Source organism: Micromys minutus (assembly GCF_963924665.1).
Source record: "Micromys minutus genome assembly, chromosome: 20".
NCBI lineage: Eukaryota > Metazoa > Chordata > Mammalia > Rodentia > Muridae > Micromys > Micromys minutus.
The window spans coordinates 14,415,514-14,427,436 of NC_137955.1; the positions used below are offsets into that span (position 1 = coordinate 14,415,514).

General features: G+C 42.3%; 1 protein-coding gene across 1 annotated transcript; it reads right to left on the minus strand.

The window, feature by feature from the left end:
* Window positions 1–713: 713 nt before the first annotated feature.
* GZMK (granzyme K) lies at window positions 714–8,131 on the minus strand (the record flags this gene model as incomplete). Its single annotated transcript, XM_080933870.1, has 5 exons — window positions 714–875; window positions 1,566–1,835; window positions 2,563–2,713; window positions 7,679–7,826; window positions 8,071–8,131. The coding sequence occupies 5 exons, from the start codon at window positions 8,129–8,131 to the stop codon at window positions 714–716; spliced, it is 792 nt and encodes a 263-aa protein (XP_080789996.1).
* Between the last annotated feature and the right edge of the window lie 3,792 nt (window positions 8,132–11,923).

Here is an 11,923-nt window from a genome sequence, read left to right on the forward strand (position 1 = left end):
ATTTCATGGCTTTTGGACACTGATACAGTTAGTAGAGGAGTTAATGGGAACTATGGCAGAGTATCTTCTTAAAATATTTATTTTTATTATCTTATGTCATTTTTGTTTTGTTAACATCTAAAACACACAGATTCAAAGGAGTATAACATTTCAATTTCCAAGATGAAAAAATCCTAAAGATCTATAGTATATGAGTACCTATAGTTGATGATACTTTATTGGATAACTAAGTATTTTTTTTAAGCACCTAACATATGAAAAGTACTTTAAAAACTCTTACTATAACTTAGAACATTCTAATAGCTTGGGATGATTCGTCAGAAATCCCAACACAAACCTGGTTGTTGAGGGGCCATTGCTGCCTTGTGTGGATACCTGGATGAGGTACCATTGCTGCCTTGTGTGAATACCTGGATGAGGTACCATTGCCATTTGATGAGTATGGATGGAGTGAGGGGAGATATTTCTTGACATACACAAAGATAGACTTCCACATTTTATTTAGAATGAAACCAGTGCAGCAAAAAAGAAATCATTAATACACATGAAAAAGAGCATGATTCCTTAACAAAATGAATTTCCAAGGAACAGAAATATATCCCAGCTGTGCCAAACTCTCCTTATAGCCAGCTACCTCTGAAGAGAAAGCCAGTCTGCAAGCACATCCTGGAAAAAGAAGCAAGTGACCGGCAGAATCAAAACCACTTGCCATCTCAATGCGCACTCGATGGGGCAATCTTGCTTTGGATCCAGGTCTGATATTTCTTAGTCAGTAGGGTATAGATTCCTGGCTTGTTGGCGATACCACATTTGTAGCCCTGAGAGACTAGGGCATGGAAGACACCTTTGCAGATCAGAGGGCCACCAGAGTCACCCTGGAAAGGGAAAATGGCAGATACTTAGCAATAAGCTGAAGGTAAAGTTTCCTAAAGCCACCGTGGTTTTCAAGTGTTTTTAAGTCTTTGATTTCTTTGTGACTCATAGAACCTAACAATGGCCTCTTATTCAGAAAAGGCTCTCACGCTTGAGTCTGTTGGTCTGTCTATGAATGCTTCTCTCTGTGTTTGCCTCTCTGTCTATAACTGTCCATTTTATGACTCTGTTCTCTCTGCCCTATGTTCACGTACATACCCTCTTTGGCAATCAGCGAGTTCTGAGCTTCACTAGTTAAAAAAACAACAGGTGCCATAAAGTTTTAAATTATCCACTGAAATAAGAGAATATCTCAAAACTATGAATTTCAGTTTGAAATTTCCATTGGTGGATTTGGAATCAAACTATCACTGAGACCAGCAGAAGTTAAAAGTAGAGAGCAGTAATTGTCATGAGGGAAGGAGCTGTGCCTCTCCTTACTTCTCTCATTTTTGCTTGAATTTGTCATTCTTGAACATTTGGAGATGGGGTTGTGCATGTGACCACTGCTGACTGGAGTGATTATAGACTACCCACTTTACCAAAGCACACAACCAAACTCTGTCGCAAGTGAAGCACTCATAAAGGAGATACTGTGGCATTTTGGTCAAGGAGGTGACTTTTAAATGTGAGGGCCAGTGAAAGATGCTTACCTTGCAGGAATCCTTTTGGCCTCTGGCATCTCCTGCACATATCATGTCCTTGGTTATAACAGGTTTGTGGTTGTAGTAGCTTTGGCTGTTGCAGCGTTTTCTACTTATGATGGAAACAGTGACTTCTTGCAGGGTATCAGAGGTGGTTAACAGATCTGGCTTAGTGGCTCCCCAGCCAGTGACCTGGCATTTTGTTCCATCTCTCATATAGTTTTTGGATCTCAGGTGAAGCAGTTGGACATGCTTGTTCAGTTTTGCAGCCGTGTGAAGCTGAACAATAGAAAAAATAAGTAAATTATTCTTCCCCAGCCTTTTTCTGCAATTAAACCTCACGTGGCTGTGCATTGGGTGTGTAGTCCCTCGGCCTCAGGGAGGTGTCCGTCCCTCCTGATAATGGTCCGATGCTGTAGTTTTCACTGTTGTTTTTTCTGAATGTGCTTTCCATGGAGATCGATGATGTTTTGGGAGGGGAGCTTATGCAGAGTAGGAGTTCCACCCGTCTGGAGCAAACTGGCCTTTGCCCTGAACTGGATGGTTTTCTGTGGAATGACATGTATAGGTTGTGACTTTGTGGGCTGGGCTGCTTCCTGCTGGACAGGGCCCTGGAATATGGTCTAGACTACATTTGGACTGGACAAAGTGTGGTCTAGACTGAGTTTTAACTTATTTCTGATTCCCTGGAGCCACTTGGTTGGCTCTGTTACATAAACAAGTGTTGTAGTTTTCAGTTGCTAATGTAAAAAGCATCTCCTGTGGATCCTTGGATCTGCTGGCATGTTGCTCTTCTATATAGTGAGCGGCAGTATGGTTGCTCTTGTATAAACATACCTTTGATGCATTTATGAATTGTTTTCTTTCAGGAGAAGAAATGGGATAACGTGAGCCTTCATAGAATATTTCAGTCACCACAAACATGGGAGGGTGCTGTGAAAATGCCTTTGTGTGGTGAATTATCTGTGAGAATATTGAAAGGACTGAGGGAGGTAAATCTACCTACCTTTATCAGCATGATGTCGTGTGATAAGGAACCAGACTGAAATCTTGAGAATGGAATCAATTCTTTAATCTCAAATGTCTGTTTCGTGGGCTCATTCTTTGAAAGAGAGTGTGCTCCTAAAACAACTGTGGGAGAGTGGCCTTTGGGAAACCTGAAAGGACAAAGACAATGGCGGTTACACAGTGATGACTGAACCTTCCAGTCAGAGTGGGAGATGATGGAGAGCCACAAGCATGAAGGACCAAGGATAGACTCCATGATGGAGTCCCCAGAGGATCCCATCACGGATCACTAGTATCTCTGACCGTGTGCTTTGTTACTAGAGCTGTTGTATCTTTGCAACAGTATTAGGTGTTTAAGTGACTAAGGCTCATCTGTCTGAGGAGATTCCTTTTAGGGAGTATGGGCCTGTTACATAGCAACCAAGGACACTCGAGCACATGCATAGCCAGTGGTGGAAATAGAAATGATTTTGTTTTGGGGAGTTTTGGAATCATTTGTGTTTTACAGATATTTCCTGTTGTAGTGTACTTCTGAAAGTCACTTCAAGAACTCTCTGAGAACAAAGAAGGTGCTAAAAATGACCGAGAGATGTAGAGGGCTCGTTTACTATACACAAGGTCCTATATTCAACACACACACACACACACACACACACACACACACACACATGCCCATCAATCCCATCATGCAGTTCCATCATGTGAGACAAAGGCAGGATTATTACTATTTTTTTTTTTCTGTAACTCAACTGGTTGCATAACCTTGCCTTAAAATGAAGCTCTTATTTTTTGCTCCTGGAAAAAAAGATCGAGGCAGGGTATAGCAGAAACACATACACTCACACACACAGATCTGTGTTCTTAACATTAAAAGGGGGCCCAGGAATGTAAAGCAAATGAAAGGGATGGCTGTTTTGGGTTCGGAGACCGTGCCCAGGCCTGCTGTGGGAGGATGTGAGCATGGTAGACCTGTGACTGCCTGGAATTACCACTTCTTGGTTTCTACCAAAAGAGCTTATTTTGGGAATTCCAGCTCTATTTGTTGAAAAGTTTGCCTATTGCAAAATCAGAATGGGGATGGAATTTCTCAGGGGATGTGGATTGGATTTCCTAGGATTGATTCAAATTCCAATCCAACATGCCCGCTAACCCAAAGCTCTAGAGGGCGAGGAAGATATAAAATCCCCAAGATCAACAGGCTAACAGGAAAGTGGGCGTGTCTAACAGCTCTCCCACGGACAGACAGGCAGACAGACAAATGTGAAGTCCAAACACTGCTGTGGAAGGTAGATTCGGATGAAGGGAGACAGCTGAGATTTCTAGCGCTCGTTCGGCTGTTACCCAGTTCCTTATCTAGCTGTTGACTTTGAAATGTTTTCGTTAATTTTGTCTCCACTGGGACAGGCTAACTAACCCAAGTAAATCATTATGGGAGTTGATTTTCAACTGTCCCACCATGGTCAAGTTTTCTCTGTCTCTGTCTCTGTCTCTCTCTCTCTCCCTCCCTCCCTCCCTCCCTCTCTTCCCCCCTCGGACTTCTCTATGTAGCAGTATTAGAACTCACTATGTAGACTAGGCTGGCCTCGAACTCATAGACATCCACCTGCCTCTGACACCCAAGTGTTGGAACTAAAGGAGTGTTCAACACCACTCGGCTGATTCTACCTGTTTAAACCAACAACAACAACAAAAACCCTTTTCTTTAAACACACACACACACACACACACACACACACACACACACACACACACACAAAACACACACACATGTACTATAGTGTGTGCATAGAAGTCTGAAGACAGCTTTCAGGAGTCATCTCTCAGGTCCTTAAACAGCTTAGTAGTAAGTTCCCTTATTTAATGAGTTCTCTTACTGGACTCCACCTCTGTACTTGGGTGTAGCTATCAAGTTGCACAGAAGAGAGGTAACTGTGCGAGGCTTACTGATTTGTTCATCACAGGGTTTTTCTAGGAGCGACCTTAAGCGTGTAGAGGGATTTGTATGGAGTTTCCTGAGTGCCCCCTGACTGTCCCGTAATGGAATTCCACGCAGAGTAGAGTCATAGTATTGCTTGTAGTATGTTTTTTCATTCACTGTCTGCTGAAGATGACTGTCAGTACTGCCTCAGTGGAGCCCAGCAATGCTCTTCTTGGGATGCATTTGTCTCATTAGACCTCTAACTGGTTCAAAGCGACCCATCCCACACAGAGAGGACATAGGACCCAAACCCTGGGTTTGTATCCCAAGTATAATGTTTCCTTGTCTCCCACCTCCCTCACTCTTTTCTTTGTATCAAGCTTCACTAGCATCTCGCTTCTTGGGCCAGTCTGTCTTGATTCTGAGCAGAGCTCCTGGTTAAAGCCATTCCTGAGGTCTGGCATGAAAGGCCGGCTTCCAATTTCTTGGAATCTTTCAGAAAGGAAAAGGTTGCTGGCTGTCAGAAAGCAAAATTCTCCCAGTCTCGTCCCATCATCAATACAAGAGGACCGTCACGTTCGCTGCTAGCCGTTGGACACAATGACAATCTAGTGGAGAACATTTGCTAAGGTCTTGTATTCTCCACTACGCTTCTCACGCATTTCCTTTACTAAAGCACCAGTCTAGTGAGGTACGTGTGAAGATGATCCTTATTTTACAGATGAGCAAGCAGAGGTTCAGGTAAGTTGAACCCAAGAACGTACTAGGTGGAGGCTGTGGAATGTACATCCAGGCAATATACGAGCTCCTGTCTGAGCAGGGGATGTAGTAGAAGAGTGCTCAGCAGGCACACAGCCTCTGGTTCAGTACCCCAAGGGTTCAAGCACCAGAACAACAGAATAAAAAACAGTTTCATTTGTTTGCCTTTGAAGCAGGACGTGTGTGTAAGGGGTGTGGAGGGTTCTCTGCTTAGGCAGGAGAGAGTGAGGACTTAGGAAGGATGACAGCACCAGGGTAAGAGGCTCACTTGTGACCAGTTAAAGTAAATTATGCAAAAGTGGTTCTTCTTAATGTATTTCCTCGGCCTTTCTTTCTTGTAGTCTTTCTAGGTGCTCCAGGCTAGCCTCAACCTAGAAATCCTTCTGCCTGGTCTTCAGAAGGCCACCATGGATAACTAGCAACACACACACACACACACACACACACACACACACACACAGAGAGAGAGAGAGAGAGAGAGAGAGAGAGAGAGAGAGAGAGAGAGAGAGAGAAGGTAAGCAAGCACCTTTCTCCCAAATTTGGCTCACTCTGTCACTGTGTTGAAAGGGAGCCTGGCTTGGTAAACTGTTTCCTCGGGAGCCTTTGAGGACATTTGTGGGAAGCCACCATTGAACTATTTCATAAATATTTTGAATTTCATAAGGCTTAATATTTTTCCAAGCAGTGTTCTGCCTACATTTTTACAGCCAAATGTCCATTGGAGGAAATTTGATCCACATAGTTCAGAGTTGTTTATATGCCAGCCATTTAAAATAATATTTAGTAAGATTTTTTAAAAAACTCCAAGGCCTTTGTTTAAAAGGCTAAGACCACACTTCAGTTCTCCCTCCTTCTCTTCCTTCCTCCCTCCTTCCCTCCCTCCCTCTCTCTCTTCCTCCCTCTCTCCCTCCTTCCCTCTCTTCTTCTCTCTCTCCCTCCCTCTTTCTCTCCTTCTCTTATTTTCTCCCTTCCCTTCCCTTTATTATTACTATGTTTTAAACTATCTCCTTCTTCCAATTTTGGAATATGCTTTTCCTGAGTTGAATCTTCTAGACAAAATTTAAAAAAAATAACTTAATATTATCACTTTCCTGCTGGGACTTTATGCATCATGTGCCACATTTCACACTTGGCCCCCAACCCAAATCCTCTCCTCTGTCTCTGCTTTCCACTGCATTTGCCCAGCATGCCTACATTAGCTCCTTGTCTGGGGACCTGTGAATGAGCACATATTTGGAGAGGCATGAACTTTGCCTTGAATAAAAATTTCTAGTGCTGTGGAGAGCAATACTGAAGTCTATGCAGGTGGGGGAGGGGTGCAAGGGTGATCAAGAATATGACTGATGGTAGAATCCAGAAACTTACTCTGTAGACACAGAAAGGGCGTCTTTTCCCAGTTGTTCTTTTAGATTTTATATATACCTATAAATTATATATATATTATATATATATTATATACATAATGTTCACACACCATATGCATGTGTGGTAAATGCAGAGATCAGAAGAGGACATTGGATACCTGTAAGTAGAGTTAACAGATGGTTGTAAGCCACCATTTGGGTGCTGGGAATCAAACTCTAGTTTTCTGTAAGAGCTGCAAGCGTTCTTAAGCACTGAGCCATTTCTCTGGTCCCTAAAATAAGTTCTTAAAGTGAAGAGCTATACTGTTGTAAGGAAAACAGAAGATAATCTGGGATCCAAGCTTTAAAAAGCAAATCTGGAGACAGAAGAAACAAGATTGGAATACTCAAGTGAATACCACAAAAGGAATCTACTGACTATCTTTGCAGCATCCCAAGATAGATTTTATACTTCATCCTAAGCTGAAAGGAACTTGGAGGTTGTCCTCCATTGTCTAAAAACTTCCCGTTAAATATCCCCAAGCCCGATAATTTTCTCTGCTTCATTTTTTATAAACTCTCTGTAACTGTGCTCCCTCAACCTCAGGAAGTGGCTGTTCCTTACTGCTGTGATTTCCAAAGTCTAGGCCTTAAAATTCTGGGGTGAAAGGTAAGGCAGAGGAAGTAAGGAATCTGCAAATCCATCACTAGTGCACACACTCATAGTGCCCTCTGTAATATATCTGTGCTTACTAAATGTGTCAAATATTCTGAAATACCTAATAAAATAAAATAAAAACACTAATTCCCAAAATCTCACCAAAATAAGAGACAGTAACTTCCCCTTGCACACAGGCTTTCTCTCAACAATTTCAGTTGCTTCTGGTCAACTGCTGTTGAAGACATTACACGAAATATTCCAGAGATAAATGATACATGCATTTTAAATTACATACTGGAATAGACCGATTTAATGGTTCTTTAATCATCATTGTTAATCTTACTGTACTTAATTCATTGACTAGACTTTATCCTGTGTGCTCTTCATCCTGGACATGAGCAACCACGTACATGGAAAAGCATAGGGAACTCACCAAGAGTAGCAGTGGGCGGCTGTTAGCACCCACTGTGGGTGGATCAGTACTCCTCCACAAATATGCTTTCTGCGGTACTGGATGGAAGCCATAAAGGGCCTGGAATGTGGTTGTACTTCTCTCCCTCCAATAATTTCAGTATGGAAACCTGCAAAAGGAAGCCAAAAGATTTCACAGGAGCCAGCGGTGGCATCTAGTTCCTCTGATAGCATGCAGCGTTATCCTCATAGACCAATAAAATAACAATGGTACTCAACACTTAGTATACTTTTCCTGGCTAGCAGTCGTATAAGCTAAAGCAGGTAAGAGGGAAAACGCTATTTACAGTGTAACACCGTAATCACTAAAGACTCACATCATATTCACAGGAGCCAGGGATATGAGATACTTACAGTCTGAAGACATATAAACCCCAGCAACCAGGAAAACCAGAGCAGATGAAGAATACCTCATAATTACAGAGCTTCGGTGTTAAGGAGCATGGACGAACTGCTTGCTTCGTGGTTGATGAAGGAGATTCTGAAGCTGGGTTTTTTTTCTTGTTGTTCTTGTAAGTTTCTCACCTCACACATCCCCTAACGTTAGAGTTTTCACACCCGAGGTTTCAAAGCATGTATCAGTTTGGGGGGAGTTTTGGGTGCTGTCGGTGTGCAGTGGAAAACTCAATTCCGGATGTGGATTCCTGGTACAAATGGTGAAGGAATAAAAACGACTCAAGCCAGGAGACTCCAGTGAGTTGGTGGCAGTTCAAAGCTGTTCCTTGCTCTAAAACGGTGGCTCTCACCCTGTGGGTCATGACACCTTTGAGAGTCTCATATCAGATATCCTGCGTATCAGGTATTTGCATTATGATTCATAAGTAGCAAAATAAAGTTATGAAGTATCAATAGAAGAATTTTATGGGTGGGGGTCACCACAACATGAGGAACTGTATTAAAGGGTCACAGCATCAAGATGGTTGAGAACCAATGCTCTACAATCTTAGGTTTTCCTCAGCATGAAAAGGTGCCCATCATGTCTAATTCCTCTCTGCTTCTCATCTTGGCATGGATTTATGATGGAGATTTCTGATGGAGAAAGACACAGCCTTGTGCAGATCCTCATGGCTTTACAGTGTGACTTAGCTGTCACGTGAATATCATCCAGAGAAACCCACGTGTTTCGTGGCACCCCCATTCCTTGTCTTGCCACCTCCTTTGAATGTGTCCAGATTTGGTTAAATTTTAGTTACATTTTTTTTGGAGATTTAATAATGTTATTAAAGAGGAATATTGGCAACATATTTTTATTCAGACTCTCTTTGATTCAATTTTAATCGAAAATGACCACATATTTACCCAGGGCCTTACTAATGTCTTTTAAAAGGACCGTATTTTGTCATTCTTCCCAGGGACAGATGACCATACCATGCCAGGACTTTTCACGGATGTTCTATCCATCACGTTCAAGATTCTGCAGAATCCTCCCCAAACTTAGTATGCAAGAATATACACCACAATGTAGGTTCAAACATACTTAGATAGATTACACACAAGAGCCCTAATTCTTTCCTAGAAACATTTACCAAAACTTACATAGCCTTTATTTTTTTAAAGATTTATAAAATCTGTCTTTTATTTTCAAAAAAAAAAAAACCCCAAGATTGTTATGCTTCATAGACAGCAAGAGAATTCTACAAAATTGCTCTCCTTTGACAAGAAAATAAGAACGATAGAATCCATTATATAGCATAACTGAATGCCTGAAGCGATTTTCAGAATTCTCTTTGTGTGATCATTTGCATCTTCGTGTCTCTATCTATGAAATAGGCAGGACAGCAGTTATCCGTGTGCTACAGTTGAAAAGGTAAGCTGAGAGTGGTTCATTTGCCCAGGGCCACAGTGTTGTAACTGGGCCAGATCTCCTGGCTTGTCGGCAGTAGCAGGCTTATGAGCGTGGATGCTCATAAGCACATGTGAGCACACAGCACCCGATAAGTCATATCCCATGCAGCCACTCAAAACTTTGCAAACACCGAACAAAAGAAACACACCCAGGGCAGGGGTTTCCTGCCAAACTAAGAGAGCAAAAGGTGAGATGGTGGGAGTGGGGGCTTGAAAAGCCACAGACTTACCAAACTGAATCTGTTAGCACCACCCAAATGTCGCTCGAACTGTCAACCGACCTCCACTACTGCTGACATGTCCTCTGGTCCCCAGTCTGTCTTTTCCCAAGTTGCCAGCTGGGCATGATTGTGCCTGTTCTTAACCATTTCTTCTTGATCTTGGGAACAGATGTGGGTGGGTGATTTGTAAAAATGATCTGAAGGCAAGTAGGATGTAAAGGGCAGTCTTAGCATGGCGTGGTTGAAATGCCTCTGCCACCTTACTTCTTTACAGTAAAGACTCACGACTGCATAGCTTTTATTACAGATGGCTAAACATTTTCATCTGGAGTTCCAGGGAGGTGGCTTCCCCTTCATCTTGTTTTATGGACAGAGAAATTGAAGCTAAGACGGTCTAGATTACTCAGCTAGCAGATGGCCCCTAAACCCTTATGTGCTGGCTCCAAACTTCATGTTTCCTTCAACCTGACCACACTGTCTGCCCTGTTCCCTCTGAGAAGCCCCTGGCTTACACACTCAGGAGGCAAGCTGGCTGTGCCGAAGGGAAAAAGGATTTAGCTTTGGACACTGCAATTAGACATGGGTGAGATTTAGTTCAGTTCAGAGAAGAGGCTCGTAACTCTTTTTTGTAGCTGACCTGGAAAATTCTGAGAATTGTGTCAGTTTTTAATAATGAGTTACTGGGTTTTGGCTCTAGCCCCCTGTGCTAGTTAATAGCATCGTTTGTTATTGTATTTGGGATGCTGGATTGGAAGACAGTGGGCTGGGTAACATGATGAATTGGGTCATCTCATTGATTTCTGGGTGTTGGTGTTTCACTCTGTTGAGTCTGCTGTAGGGAAAACTATGTTTGCTTTGGATAGCTTCGACAGCAGCTGCACTAGTCTGAACAAGTGCACAGCCTGTGACCGGCTCCTCACATCGCATCCGGGTCTTGCGGTTCTCTGCTGGGTTGTTTAGCTGTCCCCGTTAGCTGCTCTGAGAAAAGTTTGTAACAATTCTGTATTTTAGGAGAACCTGATAAACCAGCTGTCCTGATCCTTTCCACACCACATGTTTGTCCCTTGGGGGATGTCTTTTGTGGCTCTGTCACCTGCATGCAGAATCATAAGCCACACTATTTAGGGACTGTACCTCTTCAAGTGTGACTGATACACTTGTGCCAGCGTGAGACCTGTTTATGATTCATTAGGAACTAGACAAAGACAGAAACTGAAAGTCAGCATTTGAAAAGTTTCAACAATTCAACAATTAATTTACATTAATTTTTAAATGAAACATAATTTATTCAATGATATTAAAAACTTAGGCATGTCTTTTATATGCCTCTGATTTTTAGTTAACTGTTATACTCATTTGTATTGAATAAGAATGTTAGTCCATGATGGACTAAAAGTGAGAACAAGTTACAACACACACACTGCTTGGCCGCCCCAGTGTAGGACAAAAAGCTCTGAAGACATGACTTGGAAATAGTTGAGTGTCAAAATGTTTCTGCTGATTTTAAAAAGAGATTTATTTTATTATATTTTAGTTCTGTGAATTTGTGTCTGTGTATGTGGGAGGTATGGGCATGTGATGCAGGTGCCAGAGGAGGTCATAGGGCATTGAATGCCCTGGAACTGGAGTTACAGGAGGTTGTGAGCCACCTGATGTGGGTGCTGGGAACTGAACCTGGGTCCTCCGGAAGAACAGAAAGCTCTCTTAATTGTTTAGCCAACTCTTGAGTCCCAGTTTAATTTAATATTAAATTTCATTTATTTATTAGTGTGTGTGTGTGTGTGTGTGTGTGTGTGTGTGTGTGTGTGCGTGCGTGCATGCGTGTACAGTTTAATACATTTGTTTGGTAATAGTTTAACTAACCTGTTAGCAAATACGGTGGAACTGTGGTTTGGCAACTGAACTTGGGAAGACATTGGGATGCTATATGACAGTATAATGTTGAACAGTCCTAAGAGAATGTAAATCCTATAGCAGGTAAAAGCCATCTTGCTTATGAGGGTATTGAAATAAATGACCTTAAGAACAAACACAAAACACAACAAAGCATATAAACAAGGGCACTCTGAGCGCCAGAGCTGCACTTGAGTATAAATCGGGCTGATAGGCTGGAGGCTGGGTTAAGGCTTTTTCCTAAGCCA